Raw genomic sequence first — 22,197 nt, 5'->3', positions numbered from 1 at the left:
TAAAATAAGCCAAGCAATGATTTGAGTTTACTTTGGCAACATTTTTTTTTGTGGAAAATATTGAATTTTAATAAAATTTGATCACCCTATAGGTGTGAATATTTTCCCCATAAAAATAAGATGACGGTAATTTTGTCTCAAAATTGTTTCCCCTTAAAAACAAGATGAGGTTAATTTTGTCTCAAGTCCATGGTTTCTGAGGGTAACTAAGTGAAATTTGTAAATAAAATAATTAGAGTCTGAGGGTAACAAGTGAAATTTGTAAATATTAGAAATTTGTAAATATATAAGACTCTAATATTTACAAATTTCTATTTTATTTACAAATTTCACTTAGTTACCCTCAGAAACCATGGACTTGAGACAAAATTATCCTAGAAATCTTGAATTTCTAGGTGATAGCTCACTAATAATTCTGCTGTGTGTGATTAGAGATAAAAACCAGTGTTACCACCCCTTGGGCTCCATGAATTTATGGAGAGCTGTCCAGTGGATTCCATGAGAGAGAGAAGAAGGGCAGAGCATAGTATAGACCTTATGAAGGACAACAGTTACCTGGCTGGAGGAAGACATAAAGGAATCCATCTCCTGGGATGAAGGTGAATGCCAAGGTTGCAGATCTACAGAATCAGGTTAACATCATTATCTGAGCAAGTCATACAATTATGAGCAAGATGTGACTCTTATAGGTGACATAAGCATTGCACAATTGTCTCTTAAAAGCCAGGAGAGAGAAGCCTTCTTCATGTGCATGTCTTTTCTATCTCCCTGTGTGATAGTAATGATTATAATGATGACAGTTATACCCACAGAAAATAGTGAGAGTTAGAGAAAAGGAGTCAGGTGCCCACATCTCTGGTCTAAACTGGCAGGAATTAAGTTTATAGTGATGGACTTCAGGGTTGGTCCTAAGACTGAAATTCCATATGCTGGGACAGAAGTCCACCTTTTATTGCTTCTCAAAGTTTTCAGACAATCAGTTCTCATGGAGAGAGTGCTGGCTAAGGATTGTCTGGCCTAAAAACGTATTTAAACTGTGTTTGGTCAGTGCAGTTGTAGCACATTCTAATGGCAGTGTGGGGTTGAATACATGGGCTCTACTACAAGGTGAGCTCAGGTCAGCGATATGGGCTCATCTCACTCTCCAGGTGGTCCTTGCCTGCTCCCTTGAATGGTTCAGAGGACATCAATTTGAAAGTGTCTCTGACATATCCTAGAATTGACAGCCTTAAATTATGTCTATGTCCTTCATTCATGGGTAGAGGGGTCTTGGCCCTGGGCAGTCACTACATGGGCAGGACCCATATACTTTTTATTCCTCCTCATTCCTGAGCTTAGTCCTGGTCAGCTTGTCTTAGTTCCAGGAGTATCTGATTAAAATACCCCGGGCTTGGATCTTCCTCAGGTGTGGAAAAGTCCCCTCTTTAATTCTTCTGTCCTTTTGTGCCCCACCCCAAGACAGGTGGATGTTCAGGCTCTGACCCAGGCTCAGGAGGATAAAGGTAGGCTCCTGAAGACAACATTGTTTCCCCTGCCTCTCAGCTCTCACTGGGCTCATCACTTCCTGATAGGTTTTCCTGGGCACTATTGGGAATCCACATGGGCCTGGACTTTAGCCTCATTGTTTTAGCATATCCAGGAACTCATAAAATGCTGGCTCTTGTGCATGTTCTTGGAGTGCATTTGTTAGTGAATAATTGGATCAGGTTAGCAAACTACTCTGAAAGGGAAAGCCAAGGGAAGGGAGGTTATGTCTTCCCCATCTTTGGACTTTAGGTTATTGCCATTCAATGTGTAAGTCCTCCATGGTTGCTACCTATATTTAATTTAATTTAAATAAATGAAATCAAACATTTGGAACCTCAAGAGAATATTCCAACCTCTTGTAGGCAGTTGCTTTCTGAGCCTTGCCTGGGGTCTGTCCATTGAACTCATAAATCTCAATGCATCTGAAGCAAAGTTGAAAATTCAGGTTTGTATGTTTGGAAGTTAGAATCATAATGGGTTAGTGGAAGTGAGAAGTTGAAAGATAATTTATTCAGCTCCTCTATTTCCCTTGAAGGTTTGCAACTGATTGCAATGTCTTGATGAAGGCCTCCAAGTCTGTAGAGCCCAGAGCGCAACTTACCACCCAGAGGAAAGAGCTATGAGATTTATGTGAGCCTGCATATCTTCAACTGGTATAGGGAGCACCAAGTTCAAATAACTCATTGTTTATATTTGTGTTTCTAAAGATTTACTTGTAGAGAATATCAGTGACTCCATAGTGAAAAGGAAGACTCTCCAGGTATGCAACAATACTACAGGTCCGACCCAATCAGAGCCAGTATTTGGGAACAATTGGTTTACACCTGTTGCTTTGAAGCCAGGGGAAGGGAGCATGAAATCACAAACAATGAAAAAACAAAAAGGAAAAAGAAAGAAAAAATATATTTATTTTACCATTTAATGACATAGTAGTAAGAAACTTTGTGTTCATGGGTTTTGTTACACAGCATTGTGTTTGTGACTACATTTATTGTCCTCATGTCCCAGGAAATGGATACCCATTCCATAGCTTCTCCTACTCCTGTCAGGCCAAACCTCCCATAGCTGCTTTAACTAGGAGAGGCTGTAAGAACTGGTAGATCCAACATGTGCATGAATTCTGAGGGTGCTACTCATTGTGTCATTTGTGAAATGCCATCAATGTTGTACAACCTCTCATTCTCTGGTAACCAGCTGTGCCTGCCCAGCCCACTAAAGCCAACAGGAAGTATGGCCAGTGAGTCATTAGGTATGGGGAGACATTGGAAAGCTGTCCTGACCTTGTGTGGTTCAAGCCTCCTAGAAGAATGTGGGGTGGAGAGTGGCTCCTGCTCTTGCAGGAAGGACAGCCCTCTTGGTTCAGCTTTGAGTGCTATAGGCACTTAGCAAGTCGTGCTATCTGGGAACACCACAGGACCCAAGAACAGGTGGGATTTCATCATGCCTCTGGGGACCTCATCTTCTGTGGAGACTTGTGGGGGCCTGGGTTCACCTCATGGTACTATTTCTCTGAGGTTTGAAGGGTTTTGTATTTAGAGATGAATGGTATAAATTTTTGTACATTTGTCAAATTTGAACAAAGCAAGCACCTGAAGCAATGCAATGCATTGCTCATATGAGTGAGTTAAAAGAGCCAGATCATAAGTTGTTTACCTTGATTTTATGTATTTTCTGATTTTATAATTTAATAAAAAATATAATAAATTTTATCACTCTTTAAAAAAGTATTGTCCTCAGTAACCATTTTCCCACTGGAACATTTTGAAATAATGAGATATATATTAAACCACAGCAAAGGATATTAAAAAAAACAAGTTTGATAAGGGTGTAAATAAGAAGTTTTACAGTGTTAGGGGAAAATAATAAAGAATTCCAGGAATTAATAAAGAATTCCATGTGGGTCACGTGATGTATCCTGGGATTTCATGGATGTAGGGACACAGTCTCGCCTCCCCCCGAGTTATCAGATCTCCTGCTCCTCAGGTGGCCAGGTGTGTGGGTCTAGGTCTTTCCATTCCAGGGTCATAGAAACCACTCTTTCCTCTGCCTCAAGTTCACTGTCCATGGGAGCAGCCCCTGAAGGCTGTATACACAGGTGTATGCACAGGAGATTTTGCTCCTGGAGGACAGTTGTAGACATTGGGCCCACAGTCAATACCCTCAGCAGAGGACAGCAAACAGGTCTCAGTGCTCCCTGACCTGAACCCCTGGGAAGGTCAGATCCCAGGGTCACTTTTCAGGGCCTGAGGAGCGTTCTATTCCTATACTACTCCCCCGCAGTGAGACCCTACTTTTTCTCTGTGTCTCCCCAGTGACCTTGTACCTGTTTCTGTTTTGCAGAGTCCTGTATGGACACCTGGCGGCTGGGAGGATCTGGAGCTTCCTGAGTAATGGGAAGCACGAATGAAGCATTAAGGTCAATGTACAGGAGCAACTTCCTGCTTGTTCTTTCCATAGTTTAAATTAGATGCAGTTTATTTTATCTTGTATAGTCTAAATATTAATTTTGAAAATGAGTGCAATATTTAATATTGATGTTTTTATATTAAATAACAGATACTTGCTACCAATTGATTTTAAAGATTTTTCCATTAAAAAAAATGTATCATAGAAAAACACCTCTGTATAAGCAGTGTTTTACCTTTTGCAAATCATCAATCATGCTTGGCCACAGTGCTACCAAACTGCTTGAACACGGGCACTAGTGGAATAGGTTCCATGTTCCTTAAAATATCATTTTCTTCATTTTTCTCAAATGCCTGACTCATGTTTTTTTATTTTTTTTTGCATTCACTCCTACAGGAAAGCATCCATATTAAACACCAGTAAAAGTTTACATAATCACATTACTCCATTTTGGCAAAATTTGTCTTCCCAACTCGCTGCCACCCACAACCATATTGGGGTCTTCATTGCTTTAGAATTCTACCTCAGTGTCTCTTTTCTGAGATACTCCTGGTCCCAGGACTGTCCTAGTTTTAGCACTGAAAGATCCATATCCTGGAGAAACCTCTTGGTCCAGGGCAAACAGGAACATTCTCCTGCTGTACCATGAAGCACAGAGTTGGGAGTTGGGTAGGTTCTTTGTCTTGCAATCAAAGAATGAAATTGACAGACAGCAATGGGTAAAAGCAAAGTTTAAGAATTTATTAAAGCAAAGCAAAGCAAAGCAAATCTCACCTAGAAGGGGAACCAAGAGGGTTGCCAGTGATTGGCTATTGTCTAGGGGTTTATATGGATTTATATGTTTAAGGAAGTCAGCCCCCAGCCCAATCTTGAGTAAGGAACTAAGTATCCAGGAGGCATTCATAAAGAATTTAGTCCAATCAAAACATAGATCAGGCATTTTTCTTTCTTTGGAGAGGCTGTGAACTTCAGGTCAGTATGTCCTGATTTAAAAATAACCTTTTTTGCAAGTTTTTCAGCAAAACGCTGCTGTGGAGCTGGGCATGGTGGCACACATATGTAATCCCAGTGGCTTGGGAGGCTGAGCCAGGAGGATGAGAGTTTGAGGCTAGCTTCAGCAATTTAGCAAGGCCCTAAGCAATTTATTAAGAACCTGTCTCAAAATAAAAGAATAAAAGGGGCACAATACATGGGATGTGACTCAGTGGTAAAGCACCTCTGGTTTCAATTTTTAGTACTGGGGGGAAAAAAATCTACAGCTTCTGGTAGTGCTCTGCTGCCCTGAAGTTGCCTAGGGACCCATTTCCTATCTGGCTAGTCTTCTCTCTCCCACCTGATTCACTGGTAACAACTGTCACAAGCCAGGTCTCCTGTGAACAGGGACTAAGGCCAAGATGAGCACATAGAGGTTTATCATGGAGTGCTTTTGGCATCAACCCCAGTGCAAGGGAAGAGAAGGTACAGGATTAGGGGAAAAGGTAATGTGGTATGACACTTCTGGCTCTCCCTGGGAAGTCACCAAGTTAGATGTGGATGTGTATGGGCCTGAGCAAAGGATAAAGCGGAAAGAGAGAGTAGGGATGGAGCTAGAGATTGACCCCTGTGTAGAGAGCAGGGACAAAAATGGGGTTTGGGAAGCAAGAGTCTCAGAAGGCAGAGCGGCACTGAAAATAATCCTGGCCTCCACAGAGAACTGTGGAGCAAAGGTGTCATTAAAGGGCTCCCAAAGAGTTCATGATGACCTCAAGAACCATGACAAGCTCAGTTTCTTCCCAGGACACAGCTGGAAAGCGGAGGCAGATCCTTAGGACACCCACACCTCAGGCAGGGAGGTCTGAAGGGCTCATCCTGCTACAGCTCCACCCCTCCTGTTGCACTGTGGCTCCATCTCAGCCAATGTGGGAACCACATCCACCCTTCAATCCTAAAGGAGGATCTGGGCCCAAGAGCATAGCATCCATATCATTGACTCTTCAACAAGTGGGAAATTCACTTCCCTCAGCCAAAGTGCTGGGAATGAAAAGCCCTAGGGAAGATGAAACATAAAAAGCATTTCCAACATAATATATGATACATTTGAAAACTTTGAGCATGTGAGCCTCTGGTCCACTGGGGAAAGCCCTCAGGAATTGGGAGGAATGGATTTCAATTATGTGCCTTTCCTTCTGGGCACCTTTCAAATTCTGCATATCATCAGAGGATAAAAACAACAATAAAATACCTGTGAGTCAAAAAGAAGGATAAAAGTTGATCCACCAATTACCCTCACCTGATTATTACATATTGTAACATGTATTGAAAAATCACACTGTACTCCATTATTATATGTCAGTAAAACACAAAATCTCTCATTGCAAATCTTGTGTCTTATACTTAAAATTATTAAGGAATGGGAGCAAAGAAATATCTCCAATTAAAGAAAGAAACTCTAAGCTTAAACAAATGCTTGAATAAATATTTTTGTGAGAACAACAACAAAAATTAAAAAATCTGTGTGTAAACAATCATGTCAGACACCCACCAGATGGATGATATGCACTGGACTGGGGACTAGGCCTCATCACCTGGGGTATAATGAGAGAATAATTTCCCTTAAAAAGCTAGAAGGCACTGGCTGCTTCCTATAAGAAGATTCCAGGTGCTCCCTCCAAGAAGCAAACAAAAGGTTTCTCCTCTGCAATTAGCAGGTGATACCTGCCTCCAGACACCCCATGAAGCAGGAATCACCACTTAATTTGTTCTAGAAGAACCTGCCCATTCAACCAATCAATAGATATAAGTTGCTGGTTTGTTGCAAATTAGGAGACAAACATGATAATTCTCACAGACATAACGTGTCACTTATAAAACCAAAGTGAATATACTGGAGAATATTAAAAAAACAATTTCCTACACATGCAAGGTTTACCAAGATGAGAGGGCAATAGCACTAAGGAGGCAAGTGCAGCACAAATGAAAAGGGTATAATACATAGACAGGATGTCCAAAATGTCTGATATCAGGTATATTAAATTTCTACTGTTGCTGTAAAAAATTACCACAAAATAAGGGGCTTAGAATAACAGCAATTTATTTTATTATAGTTCTGGGAGCCTGAAATCCAAAATGAGGTTTAAGGGTTGAAATTTTGGTATCTACAGTGTTGGTTACTTTTGGAGGTTCCAGGACAGAATCCACTTCCATGTCTTCAACAGCTATATGGGATGTTGCTGGCATTCTTTGGGTTGTAGCTACATTATCCAAACTCTGTCCTCAAGGCTTCTTTTAGCTTTCCTTTTAATGGTTTTTTTTTGTGTGTGTGGTGCTGGAGAGTGAACCCAGGGCCTTGGGCATGCAAGGCAAACACTTCAACAACTGAGCTACATCCCCAGCCCTTTGTTTCCTTTTTATTGAGGCAACCATGATTCCATTTAGGGCCCACTGAATAACCCAGGACAATGTCTCCATTTCAAGGTCCTTAATCACATCTGCAAAGTATTTTTAGCCATATAAGGTGACAATTACAGATCCTAGGAAGATCCTGATGATGACCTATTAAATTCTGTGCAGTCTTATCTCTGCAAAGATACCAGACTCAGTCCTGAGTGGAGTTAAAAGGAGACACCATCAATCAGTATCTGATTCCACATGGGAGAGGAGAGGCCTCTCCAGGTTGTTTCCTATGAAACAGCTGCTGTTCCAAGAGGAGGAAATGAGAAGTAATAAGTGCCATTTGATGAGTGTAGATTCATATTGTGGGATAAAGTTGAAGACACAAGAGCCAAGTATACAAGACTCCAGAAGGCTAATCCTGGTTTTGTTCAGAAGATCCACAACAGACTGAACATAAGAGTCATGACATATGCACCGACATCTCCATTTTCTCATCTAGTACCATTAAGGTCGGAATGTTTGAGTTGCCTCTTCCCCTAGTTCCAGTGCTACAGGATCCCTCTGGCCTTCACTGCAGCCCTATTCTCCCCCGCCCCACCACTCATTTTCTTCCTGTTCTCAAACTGGACAGGCACTTTGCTACCTCAGCCTGTGTGCAGTCTGTGTCCATGCCTTGAATTAGGTCCCTTCTAGCTCCTACAGCTACTTGCTGCTTAGGCCTCAGAAAGTAATAGCTAGGCAACCCTGCCAGTTCATCGGCTTTTGTAACTTTCCATCCAGCCTGTTTGTTTTCTCAGAGATTGAGTGACACCTTTCCACTTTACAATACTTTGTGTGTATGTGTGTGTATGTGTGTGTGTGTGTGTGTGTGTGTGTGTGTGTGTGTGTGATTGAACGCAGGGCCTCCTGTATGCTAGGCAAGTGCTCTGACATTGAGATACATCCCAGGCCCACAATTTGTCACTTTAAAATAATGGTCATCGTGTGTGTGTGTGTGTGTGTGTGTGTGTGTGTGTGTGTTTTTCTCCTTGTTTCATTGTATCCACAGTCCCTCAAGGACAATGTCAAAGGGAGAAGAGTGTGAGAGGCTCCATTTGCATGTGAAAATGGAAGATTTTTATTAGCCCCATTCTGTGCAGCAAACCCAAGACCAATGGGGAACAATACCAAGACTTCATTTGAATGTACCTATTACACTATTCCTCCACTCATTCATTCCTTCAACTGTGTAGCTGGGAACCTCAGGTTCCCCTAGTTCACAAGCTTTGAGATGTTTGGTCAATAGCAGGACAGATACAGGAAATACAGCAGCCCTAGCATACTGCCTATTTCTCTTGCACACTAGGGTCACCATGGCCTGGGCACAGAGATTTAAGATCACTTAGAAAACAGGGTCACAGTCCCAGACTCCATTCCCCCACCACCTTTAAAAAAAATACAGTTTGTGTAGGCTGAGTATTCCCCAGGCATGAGTGAAGAAGTTGAATTCAAAAGACCCAAAGAGATCACTGTCTCCCATTGGAATGAGCTTGAATGTGGCTTCCACTTTGGTGACAACCCCTCCCCCACTTCTTCATCTAACAAAGATCCTCCACATCTCTCCAGAAGCCTAACTCTGTCTCCCCTACCCATAAAAGTGACTGGGAGGAAGTAAGAGTCAAAAGCTGACAGGCATTGCAAGCCATCCCAGAGATTCCAGGCCTCCGTCTGGCTCCACACAATTCCCCATAGTGGTCAAGGGGCACAGGTGCAGTCTGGAAATCCACAACCCTTCACGACTGGCTCCCCATCCTGATTTAACAACAGGTATTTCCTGTTGGGGTCAAAAGCCCTGAATTTGGGAAATGTCAGAACCTTAAGTCCTCTGAAGGGCTCTGTAGGGAAGCAGCACTAAGGGAGAGGGTAGAGCTAAAGGAAGACCATGAGAACCTCTAAAAAAGCCCTGGAAATCCAAACCCGCTGGGAATACTGAGGAAAGCATGCTCTAGCGAGGATAAGTGAACTGAATCCAGGTGGGGGTTACTCAGGTCAGGGTTACATAAACGGGTGTAGAGAAAAGGTTGCATGGGACTTACAAAGGGCAGTGGTATCTTTCTAGAGAAACAAGTGGGTGGATCTGGGAGATAGAGGCACTCCTGCACCCTGAATACCATGGAGGGAAGGGGTTGCCCCCATAAGCATCCACCCTGGGATGGGTTCAGGTCAGGACCTCACTCTTCCCATCCCAGGTTCCCCTGTCTCACCCAACACCCTTCCTCCCTCTATTTTGACCCTCCTCCCCCACCATATCCCCTCACCTTCACCCTCCTATCCTTACACCCTGCCTTCACCTCCTTGCTTCTCTCTTTGCTTCACCCTCACTCTTCTATCTGCACCCACCCCATCTTCCACTTACCTCCACTATCTCCCCTTCACCATACTGTCCCCATCCCTGCCCCTCCTACCTTCACCCCACTTCATTGCCATCTCCTGCCTTCACTCTCCTACTTGAACCCGATCCTCTTTGCCTCTCCTCCATTCTCCTGCCTGGGGCTCCACTCCCACCTACACGCCTATACTCTGTTTAATGTTTTGAGTATGATATTGAATAGGAGTGGTGAGAGTGGATAGCCTTGTCTTGTTCCTGATTTTAGAGGAAATGCTTTTAGTTTTTCTCCATTTATTATGATGTTGCCTTTAGATATGTCATAAATGGCCTTTATGATGTTGAGGTAAGTTCCTTTGATCCCTAGCTTCCGCAGCATTTTTAACATGAATGGGTGTTGGATTTTATCAAAGGCCTTTTTCTGCATCTGTTGAGATGATTATGTGATTTTTTCCCTTAATTCTGTTTAAGTGTTGAATTACATGTATTGATTTGCATATGTTGAACCAACCCTGTATCCCAGGAATGAAACCCACTTGGTCATGGAACATTATCTTTTTGAGGTGTTTTTAAATGTGGTTTGCTAATATTTTATTAAGGATTTTTGTACCTACATTCATCAGGGATATTAGTCTGCAGTTTTTTTTCCTGGAACATCTTTATCTGGTTTTAGTATCAGGGCTATAAAAAATATTTGGTGGCTGGGATTGTAGCTCAGTGGTAGAGAGCTTGCCTAGCATGTGTAAGGTACTGAGTTGGATTTTCAGTGCCATATATAAATTAAGGTCCTCTACAATTAAATAAAAATTAAAAAAATATTTGGGAGTTCCCTCCCTTTCAATTTCATGGAACAATTTCAGAAACACTGGTGTTAGTTCTTCTTAAAGGTCTGGTAGAAGAATTCAGCTAAGACTCCATCAGGTCCTGGAGGTTTTCTCCTGGAAGGATTTTAATTGCTCTTTCAATTGCATTATTTGATATTGTTTTTCTATCTTCCTTACTCAATTTAGGTAGGTTATATGTATTTATAAACTTGTCAATGTCTTCCAGATTTTCCAGTTTATAGAAGTATAAATTTTCAAAATGAATTCTGGGAATCCTCTGGATTTCAGATGGTTTTATGGTGATACCTCCTTTTTCATCTCTTAGCTAACAAGATTTGGGTCTTCTCTTTCTTTTGTTTAGTTTGGCTAAGGTTTGTTAATCTTATTTATCTTTTCAAAGAATCAACTCTTCGTTACATTGATCTTGTGTATTGTTTCCAATTCTCAATTTCACTGAATTTGGCTCTGATTGTTTTTTCTATTTCAGTAGCATATTTTTATTATGAAGAATGTGGGTAAGAATTAAATTCAAAGGCAATTTGAAGAGATATTGAGAAAGAAATCAAACACATAACACTGTGAAATCAGTACTGCTTGAAAGCTGTTGTAAATTTGCTATTTGACTTGCTTTCTATTTTTATTTTTATTTATTTATTTATTTTTATTGGTTGTTCAAAACATTACAAAGCTCATGACATCATCTTCCATACATTTGATTCAAGTGGGTTATGAACTCCCATTTTTTAACCCCAAATACAAGTTGCAGAATCACATCGGTTACACATCCACATTTTTACATAATACCATATTAATTTTTATTCTGTATTTGTATTCTGCTACCTTTCCTATCCCCTACTATCCCCCCTCCCCTTCCCTCTCATCTTTCTGGCTCTGATTTTAATTATTTCTTGTTTTCTACTGATTTGGGGGTTAGTTTGTTCTTTTCCTAAAGGCCTTGAGTGAAGCATAAGCTCATTTATTTGGGATCTCTCTAATTTTTTAATGTAGGCCCTCAGTGCTATAAATTTTCTTTAGAAAATTAGAGATTTTGATGTATTGTGTTATTGTTTGTTTCTAAGAATTCCTAGATTTATTTTCTCATTTCTTCTTTGATCCATTCTTCATTTGAGAGTATTGTTCAAACTCCATATGTTTTTGTGGTTTCTATTATTTTTCTTGCTATTGATTTCTAGCTTCATTCTATTATGATCTGATAGTATGCATGGGATTATATGAACTTTTTTAGTATTTGCTAAGATTTGCTTTGTGGCCTAGAATATGATCTATTTTGGAAAAAGTTTCATGCATAGCTGAGAATAGGGTAGATTCAGCTGTTTTGAGGTAAATATTCCATAGATGTCTGTTAAGTCTCTTTGATTTATAGTGTTGTTTAGGTTGGAGATATATTTATTAAGACTTTATGTTTCGATGATCTACCTATTGGTGATAAGGGTGTATTGATATTCCCCAGTATTGCTGTGTTTGGGTCTTTGTGGGATGTAATGTCATGGAGGTTTTTTCCCTATGTAATCAAGTCCTGCCTCAGCTTCTATGGAGTGCTCTCTCCTTGCCCAGCATTTTGTGGAGGCTGCCTGTGGCACTTCTTCCCTGCCTGGACTCTTGCAGTTGGTTTAAAGGGCAACTACTTGTTGAAACAAAATGGCTGCAGAATACTGCACTGCTTTGTATTCTAGAGTTTTAATCTGCTTGATCTGGTTCTAGAATACTGTTGCCCCTATTATGTTTTAATATGGTCTATTTTCTTCTTGGGGAAATAACCACAAGTCCTTGTTCTCTATCAGGTGGGGCATGGACAGTTAAGGGTATTCAGCATCAGGGCAGTCCAAAGGTTCACAGTGGCAGATGGCAGGTGACTGGACAAGGCACACATAAGGCAGGGATCATATTAAGAAAGCAATAAATAAGATGAAGCATTATTTTTTTTGTGTGTGAACAATTAGCACAAAAGTAATTAGTATTTCAGCCAGCCTCTGAAATCCATGAAGACAGTACTTCATAATCATATCAGTTGAAAAACAGACTGAGTTTATCAGTGTAGGAGGTTGGGAACATTTGTAGGGGTAGGAGATCAGGCTCAAATTAACTCAGGACAAACTTGCAACTCTAGACTCCTTTGTGATCATTATTATTAGGCATGCTCACCCAAGAACCCTTCCTTTAGAATATCCAGCTTTACTTACTTTTGGTAGGGCTGACACATGTGTTCATTTTAAATTACATTAACAACAACAACAATAACAACAACATTGTTGTTTTTCCTTTTAAGTGTCCATGTAAGACTGTGCTTAGCTTATATTCTCCTTTCAGGTGTATAAGACCAGGTGTGATTTCATGCCTGAAGTGTTTCCCAGTACAAGGGAAGTAATTGTGGATTTGCTTACCCTAAGCTGCTTTCCCTACTGACTCTGTTGCCATTAAAATCAGTCTACCCATCTAACACACAGCTTTCCCCAAGTCAATTTTTAAAAAAATTTTAATCCACCAGCCATGCCATCTCCTTTGTCTACATTACCCATCTCCTTCATTGGGGCCCAAGAGGGTGCTTCTCTAAATTCTGATTTCTTTCATTCAAGTTTCTGGATTTGTGCATCTTTATAATTTTAATTTGTTAACAGTTCAGTATTAAGTTTCAGTGAGTCCCCTTAGTTACCCACCTTGCTGAGAAGCTGTCTTCTCACTTTGTGAGTCCAATGCTGAGAGTGCTGGGAGATGCTTCTTTCCTCTAATCCACCATCTTCCTTCAACAAATTATTTTAAATTTCTGTACAATGATATAAACATAAGCAGAAATCAGTGTTTTAGGTTAAGGCAAAACTACATTTTAGAGGCAAGAGCAATGCTTAATCCTGCTCTTTCATATGGAAAGGAAAACTCTCCATGTAGAGTGAGCCTGTCTGACCTTACAGAGACTTTGGCTGAGGTTCCTGACTCATCAGGCCCAGAGCTGTTCAGGGATCTGTCTGATCCAACTCAGGGAGATGCAGAGCATTTACTCCAATGCAAGCCTCTGAGTCCCTTCCATGACCCTCAGAAGGTCTTATAAGATTCTCTGTGCTCACCTTCCCCTGAAGCTTCAAGTTTTAAATTACAGTGGAAGAGTGAAATCTGATTATATTACTGGGATTCAATACTTGGATATTCTGAGTCAGGACAGTCTGAACCTATTACAGTACCCAAAACATTGGGCTGGTCCAGAGATATCCCTGTTTTTGGATATTGTGGCAATTCATCGATGAGGAACCAGGACTTTTGCATGCTGTAGGATAAGATTGAGTAGCAGGGCCCAGTCTTGCTGGGAGATATCTGAATTTATCCTCTCTTCATGGTACAAAAACAGCATTGATCATCTCCCATTCCTCATCCAACTATCTGCAGGTTTTTTTTTTTTGTTGTTGTTGTTGTTTTAGATCGTTTTTATTTTATTTTATTTTTTTAAAATTTTTTTTGCACAGAACTTTTATTTTTTATTTTTTTATTTTTATTGGTTTTCACAACATTACAAAGCTCTTGACATATCATATTTCATACATTAGATTGAAGTGGGTTATGAACTCCCAATTTTACCCCAAATGCAGATTGCAGAATCACGTTGGTTACACATCCACAATTTTACATAATGCCCAATTAGTATGTTTACATAATGCCCAATGTTGTATTCTGATACCTTTCCTATCCCCTACTATCCCCCCTCCCCTCCCCTCCCATCTTCTCTCTACCCCGTTTTTTTTTTTTTTTTTTTTTTTTTTTAGTAGAGACAAGTCCTCAGCCAATATCTATCCTGTAACAGCATTGATTTGAGAAAGGGGCCTGTGGCTGATTCTGGAGCCAACTATTGAACCTTATAGGAAAATATGTATTGGGATATATCATACTTGGATCCTGTCTGAGAAACTGATGTGACTCCATTTTTGAAATACCAGCTTCTACCTCAAGGCCTGTCCAAAGGGAGGGGGCATGACCTTTGTCCTTGGAAAACCCCACAGAGGCTCCTAGGCACATAGCCACTCTGCTGAGTTGTTTGTCTGCAAATAACAGGAGAGATCTGCAGTGCCAGGTGTCCCTGACTCAGTTATGCTAGTTCCTGGAAAGACCAAAGAATGGGGCCTAATGCCTGATTGTGACCCATAGCAACCCCCTAGCAACCACCAATCAGCGTGAGACAGGGAAAATACCTGAAATGCTAGGTGACCCTCCCAGTAGTTTCGGTGATTGATAACTTGATTAGGAAACCCTGCAGTTTAGCATATACATTCTTGCAACCCCTCATAGCCTAAACCAATCAGTTCAAACTATCTACCACTTGCACTAACCAATCACCCCTACCCGACTTGTTCCCGCCATTGAATGTGCTAATCAACATTAAGAGTTGTTGTTTGATTTTCCTGTGGTGTACAATGATTTGCTGTGATGCTTAGAGCATCCCCCAAAAACCTATAAATCCTCACTGAACTAAGGGCTAGGACTCACTCCTCAGACCGCTGCATTGGAAATGGTTGTGAGTCCAGGCTCAAGCTTGCAATAAAGCCTCTTGTGTGATTGCATTGGATTTGGCTTCTGGAGGTCTATTGGGGGTCCCACGAATCTGGCATTACTTTTCCTTGTATCTTCAGAGATATGCCAGGGCTTCAGAAAGGCAAGCCTAAGCCACAGCAACTGTAAGGAAAGGCCAAACAAGGCAGGATATGACAAGGAGGAAAAAGTCTGGCAAAGCTCCTGAGGGCATTCACAGTACTCAAGGCATGGAATTGAAAAAGGCAAGGCTAGGAAATTCTCTGTAGCCGAGTCAGACCATTACAAAGGCCACTGACAATAACCAGGAAAGGTAAGGCCAGGCCAGGCTAGTCCAGGCTAAGGAAATTCAATTATCCAGATAATGGATAGCTAGGCCAAGGCAAAGCAATTCAAAATAACCAGCCAAGGGACGGTAAGTCAAGGCCAAGCCAATTCAAGAGTAATTCAAAATAACCATTCTAGGCAAGGCAGTAAGGCCAGGCCAGGCCAAAGACAATTCATAATAGCCAGCCCAGGACAGGCAGCAAGGCCAGACCACAAGAAGAGGTGATGAGGCCATTCTAGGCCCAAAGCAGTTCACAGTAGTCAGCCAAAGGAGGGTAAGGCAAGGTAAGCCCAGGCTAGCTAAAGGTGATTCACAGTGGAAAGCCAAGGGATGGCAAAGAAAGGCCAGGCCAGGCCAAAGTCAATTCACAGTAGCCAGCCAGGGGATGGCAGGGCAAGACAAGGCCAGACCAGGCCAGACAGAGGCAGTTCACATAACCAGCTGAGAAGTGGCCAATCCACTCCAGGCTTGGCCAGCCAGGACAAAAGCAGTTCACAACACCAAATTAAGGGATGGCAAAGTTAGGCCAAGCTAGGTCAGAGGCAGTTCAAAGTAGCCAGTCAAGGGATGGCCTAAAAAGTCCAGGCCAGGCCAGGTCAGCTCAGGTCAGGACATAGGTCAGGTCAAAGGCAATGCACAATAGCCAGAAGAGAGATGGCATATCAGGGCAAGACCAGACCACAAGCAATTCACAATAGCTAGGCCAGGCCAGAACAAAGACAATTCACAATGAAAAACCCAGACCATGCCAGGCCAGGCTGTGCCAGGCCAGGCAAAGACAATTCACAGTACCCATTCAATGACTGGCAATGCAAGGCCAGATCAAGCAAGGCAAAAGGCAATTGATAATAGTCAGCCAAGGTAGTACAAGGCAAGGCCAGGCCAGGCCATGATAGGCCAGGCCAGAGGAAGTTAAATCAGCCAGACAAGGGATGTCAAGGACAGGCCAGGACAGGCTAGCACAAAGGTTATTCATAGTAGCCAGCCAAGGGAGGGCGAGGCGAGGCAAGGCCAGGTCAGACCAGGATAGACCAGTCAGTTCATAAGAGCCAGTGAAGGATGGACACACGACCACTGTTAACTCCACATCATGTAGTTGAAAATGGGAAGTTATAATCCTTGTATGTGTGGTATGTAAAAGTATATCCTACTGTCATGCATAACTAAAAAGAAAAAATACATATGAAAACCAAATCACATTTTTTTCCCCACTAAGAATAATACTACAAAAACTGTAAGATAAAATGGTTACATAGGAAAAGAAAAGTCAAGGGATGACAAAACAAGGTCAGGCCAGGCCAGGCCAAACCAGGCCAAAGGCAATGCACCACAACCAGGTAAGTGATGTCAAGGCCAGTCCAGTGCAGCCAGGCCATCATGGAAGGCAGTTCACAGTAGGGAAGGCAGGGCAAGGCAAGGCGATTCACCATAGCCAAAAACATGGAATTATCCTAATGTCCAACAGTGGACGAATTGATTAAAAAAATGTACATACACTCAGTGACATAGTATTCAGCCTTTAAAACGTTGAAATTCTGTCATCTGCAAAAACCTAGTTGAATCTAGAGAACATTAAGTAAAATAAATCAGGAACAGAAAAGCAAATGCCATATGATTTCAATCACATGTGGAAACTGAAAAATTGATCTCAGAAGTAGAGGAGATTAAGGTTCTTCCCTAGAGGCTGGTCAGGGAAGAGGGTAGGGGAAAGAATGGTGAGAGGTTGGCCAACAGGTACTATGTTAAAGTTAGATAGGAAGAGTAAATCCTGGTGTCCTGTCACCCAGTATGATGCATGTAATTAACAGAGACCTTTTGTAGACTTCAAAACAGCTCCAAGAGAGAAAATCTTTACCACATGCACCTCCAATAAAGCATTAATCTCTAGGATATATAAAGAACTCAAAAAACTTAACACCAAAAAAAAAAAGACGCCCCCACAAATAACCCAGTCAACAAATGGGCTAAGGAACTGAACATACAAACACTTCACAGAAGAAGAAATTCAATTGATCAACAAATACATGAAAAAGTGTTCAACATCTCTAGCAATTAGAGAAATGCAAATCAAAACTACTCTAAGATTTCATCTCACTCCTGTCAGAAATGGCAATCATCAAGAATACAAGCAACAATAAATATTGGTGAGGATGTGGTGAAAAAGGTATACTCATACATTGCTGGTAGGACTACAAATTGGTATAATCACTATGGAAAGCAGTATGGAGATTCCTCAGAAAATTGAGAATGGAACCACCATTTGACCCAGCTATCCCACTCCTTGGACTTAAAATCAGCATACTATAGTGATGCAGTCACATCAATGTTTATAGTAGCTTAATTTACAATAGCTAGACTATGGAACCATTCTAGGTGTCCCTCAATAGATGAATGGATAAAGAAAATGTGGTATATATACTCAATGGAATATTACTCAGCTTTAAAATATTAAATTATGGCTTCTTCCAGTAAATGGTTGGAGTTGGAGAATATCATGCTAAGCAAAATAAGCCAATCTCACAAAACCAAAGTCCAAATGTTTTCTCTAATATGCAGATGCTAATTCACAATAAGGTGGGTGGCCTTTGATTAGGCAGAGGGAAGTAATGGGAGGGGAGGGAAGGGGATGTGGGGATAGGAAAGATAGTAAATGAAACAGACATTATTACTTTATGTATATATGTGACTACATGACCAATATGATTCTGCAACGTTGACACTCAGAAAAATGAGAAAGTATTACCCGCCACCCCCCCCAAAAAAAACAGCTCTAAGAGAGGATTTGATGATTTCCTACAAAGTGCTGATACATGTTTCAGGTGATAAATTATGCTGTGTAACCTGATTTGATAACTGTACAATGTATATGTGAATTTAAAACATCTCATTGTACCCCCTAAATTTGTAAAAACGTTATGTGTCAGCTATCCTTTTCCTAGGGGAGGCATGACCTCTGTTCTCACAGGGCTTCAAGTCTAGCAAACAAAGTGTTCACTCTGCACCTTACACACAAATACATTAGCACTCAGAAGTGTATTCATTGTGTTGAAAGGAAGGGACAGGGAGCCGTAAGGTATAGAAGCCACACATCCTGATGTGTACTCAATAGAGTAAGACTTAATGTCAATATTACTTTCTGTTATCCTATGACCTTTTTGTAAACTTTCCTGTGTGTTCACTTGTCAGTCAACTCATTGTGGCTGAGGAGACTGTACCTTATTTTGGGACCTGTGCCACAAGGCAATATGTTGTGTACCACACATTGAGTGAGGCAATTCAATTCTGCTACCAAGTACAGACAATTCCTGATTTACAATGATCTGACTGATTTTTGAATTTATGATGGTATGATAGCATACCAATCATCACAGTCATTCTGTTTTCCACTTTTTGGTTCATTATTCCATAAATTACATGAAATATCCAATACTTCACAGAAAATAGGTTTAGTGTTAGATGATTCTGCCCAACAGTAGGCTTAATGTAAGTGGTCTGAGTACTTTTTTTTGGGGGGGGGTACTGGGGATTGAACTCAGCTCTCATGCATGCTAAGCAAGCACCCTACTACTGAGCTACCTCCTCAGACCTTATTTAAAATTTTATTTTGAGAAAAGCTTTGCTGCTTCAGAGGGCCAGATATTAAGCACAGTCTACTGCCCATCTCATGCAGTGGGTCAGAAAAATCCACATCTGTGTATAACAGGGTGCACCCTGCAGAAGAGTAAAATGAAGGTACTGTGGAAAGTCCATTAATAACTCATCCATAAATAATGATTCCAGGTTATTCAGTGCCCCATGTTTAAGAAAAAATACTAAAAGTGCTATGTCATAATCTTATTTCATGTGTGCAAATTTAAATTTATTAAGTCAATCATTGGTGGTAAAACTACAGAAGGGAAGATCTATTTAAAGCTTAAAGTTTGGTTTACTTGTAATGGTAAACAATATCTAAAGCTAATTCTTGGTCATTCAGCTGATTATTGAATGTTAGTTGAAATATATCTCTTCCTGAAACAGTAGCATCAGATTAAAAAAATAATGCAATTTTTTGGAAGGATTTTTAGGTTAACATACAAATTAAATAGATAGTACAGAAAGTTCTCACATTCCCCCCTCATGGCCCAATTTATTTTTTAATTTATATCAGTACACTAATATTTTTCTTTAGGAAAAACCCTTAAATGACTTCAACTGATTGTTCTAATTGTATCCAACTTAATGACTCTTTTTCCGCTAGCTCTTTGTCTCCCATATAAAGTAATACACCTTCTGTTTGGACCTTCTATTTATGTAGTATAGAGTTGCAATAGTGTAACAACAGAGTTGTTGAATGTGCACATTGATATTAATGGTGCCAACAGTATCTTTCCTGTGTTCTGAGAGAGTCCCTACCACAAAGGTACTGAGAGTTAGTCTACATTGGCCCAGTATCCTGCCAAGGTAAGGTTGCCTTTCTTTGCCTGAGATAGAGAGGTCATTTTTAAGTTTTGTTCTTTTTCAGTCTGCTTGAGATATGAAAATCTGGCCATGAATGTCATAGATTACCTAAACATTTTCCTTTATGTAAGATTGTCAACTTATTGTCAACAATAAGTCTTTATTCAACTGACCTCATTCAAGATGGCATTCTTAAAAGGCACAATCAGCTACAGACTATGTAGCCCTGGGAATTTTCTCTGTAGAAATTTCCTGGTTTCTAAAGAATTGGGTATGTGGCATCCAAACTGGGCTTGGGAAATTTTTCATACAAAGCCTGTGAATTTTCTGCAAGTGCCTTTTATGCTTTATTTTGGGGCTATTGCCTGGAGCACTGTTTACCATCTGGTTTTCTCGTGTGACCATTTTGAACAAAACATTGTATGTATTATATGAAATATCACATTTATTCTAATTTTCTCTCCCTCCAATTCATTGAGGGGAAGTTGACAAAAAAATTGTTGTATATTAACATGCTTATTGTTACATGACCTTTCTTGTAGTTGTATTGTAGTGGCACCCCCTCCTCCACAGAAAATCTTAACTAAGCTGCTCCAGAAATCTTCACCATAATTGATTTTAGGACTATCAGCAAAAGAGTCTCTACAAAAGAGTTCAATGTAGGTAAACTTCCTATTTTCCTGTTGCTCTATTTTACCTGGCTGGTGGCCTGGGAGAAATCAGCACTCCAGGTGCTAAACCCCACTTTACTAGTTTTTCAAAAACATTTATCCAGTATAGTAGTTTGTAAAAGTGTGTTTAAAAATGCAAAATGTGATAATGAAAAGACAAATTCTTTAACAAGTCCTCTGGCCTTAAGCTGTAGCTTCACAAAGATGTCTCCATTTCAAAGATAAGAGAAGTTACCAATTGGGCTTCATGGTAATAGCTGGCAGAGGGAAGAAAGAAAGGGGAAGAGAAGCTTTCCCCTTCTCAAGGATGGTCCTTGAAGAGTTAACTTGCCCAAAGCAGTCAAAGAAAAAGCTGCTTTTATTTGAACTTCTGCTGACTGTGAACTTCAAAGTTCTGAAACTACCTGAACTTGGGACTCAGGAGATTAATTGATTACAGTGAAAGCTGTGCCCTCAGAACTTGGCTGCAGCCAAATAAAACTGTTTTCTTCTATTTTTGGTGCCTTGCCTCATCTGTCCCCTACAACAATATAAGCATGCTTGTATGTATAGCAGCTATTGGACCCCATAGTCTAGATTGTGCATTCACTGAAAACTCTATGACTCTAGGTCTCCATGGTTATGTGATTATGTGTTTGTTTTCCTCAGTTCTAAATTCTATCTGTGCTGACTTATAACAGGTGGAAAACTACTTTCTTTCATTTCCATAGTGCTTAGCTATGGGGAACTTGAATTGTTGCGGAAAAGGTATGTTAGTATTAGCCATTGAATGATCTCCCTTCAAATGGACTATTTAATTATTCTCAAAATATTTAATATAAATGTGTTTCCTTTCTGTTATGCTATATTTATTAGTTCTTCATTGTTATATTTTATTCCTGAATTTATAGTTTAGATTCTTATGTAAAGCACTTTGCTTTTAAACATTTCCTCAATTATATGCACTCATTAAGTTCCCCCTAATTAGGTATACAGGCATTCTCTGAGGTCAATATGACAAAAAATTTTTGTAATGCAGGTCTCAGTGTAATTGGATATATATATATATATACAGTTATAAATTTCAGAAATTTAGAATGAATTTGAATGGTGGGTTGTTTTGAGGGATCCCACACTGTGAGGTAGGTCTTTGTTTTTAACATGCAGTCCCTGTCTTCTTTTTTCCCAAAAGGTTTATTTTATTTAGTTTATAGGAGATATGTCCTTTCCATTTAGGTAATACATCCTGAGAATGAGCACCGATTTGTGTCAGTGAACTAAACACATATTCAATTTTATGTTTTGTGGGTTATCCAGTATACCAGAGATATTAATTATAGGTAATTTCTCAGCCCTTTTACTTTATAAAGCTCAGCATACAGCAACTTTCCCACAGGTGAGCAGTCAGCATTTCAGTACACAAAAGTAAAACAATAATGTAAATGGGTAAAACATAGTAATTTGCTCTCAGAAGTACACAAGGTAGATACATGTGATGACCAATATGAATTATATAGACTTAATTGTTTATATCTACATATACAGCTATAGCTTTCAAAAGATATGTTGAATGTTAATGCTCTTGTTATACATTATGATAAGTCTCCTGTGACTTGACCCCTATCTAAATTTAGTGGCATTTATATTTATAGGAATAAATAACATACAATGGTATTTTTATTTTTCACAGGGTTAGGGTGATAGGGTTTTTTTTGGTACTGGGAATTTAACACAGAGGTACTCTATGACTGAGATACA

General features: G+C 40.2%; 2 protein-coding genes across 40 annotated transcripts in view; both read left to right on the top strand.

The window, feature by feature from the left end:
• Positions 1 to 8,798, top strand: part of Znf70 (zinc finger protein 70) — a 92,386-nt gene extending 83,588 nt beyond the window's left edge. For 24 of the 37 annotated variants that reach the window (XR_013434624.1, XR_013434594.1, XR_013434590.1 and 21 more), the window contains one exon: positions 3,868 to 4,283. The gene's annotated coding sequence lies outside the window, so the exon portion shown is untranslated. The other 13 variants (XR_013434593.1, XR_013434596.1, XR_013434595.1 and 10 more) reach the window with 7 other exon arrangements.
• A 2,867-nt stretch (positions 8,799 to 11,665) lies between these two features.
• The window catches only part of LOC106145166 (uncharacterized), a 28,329-nt gene continuing 17,797 nt past the window's right edge, over positions 11,666 to 22,197 (top strand). The window contains exon 1 of one of the 3 annotated variants that reach the window (XM_040289284.2): positions 11,666 to 21,207. In XM_040289284.2, the coding sequence (XP_040145218.1) occupies positions 21,180 to 21,207 (28 nt within the window). In that variant the 5' untranslated portion in view covers positions 11,666 to 21,179. The remainder of the gene's footprint in view (positions 21,208 to 22,197) is intronic. The other 2 variants (XM_078038863.1, XR_013434626.1) reach the window with 2 other exon arrangements.

Source organism: Ictidomys tridecemlineatus, chromosome 2 (assembly GCF_052094955.1).
Source record: "Ictidomys tridecemlineatus isolate mIctTri1 chromosome 2, mIctTri1.hap1, whole genome shotgun sequence".
Classification (NCBI taxonomy): Eukaryota; Metazoa; Chordata; class Mammalia; order Rodentia; family Sciuridae; genus Ictidomys; species Ictidomys tridecemlineatus.
The sequence above is the reverse complement of the archived record's forward strand: the minus strand, read 5'-3'. Positions and strand labels throughout refer to the sequence as shown.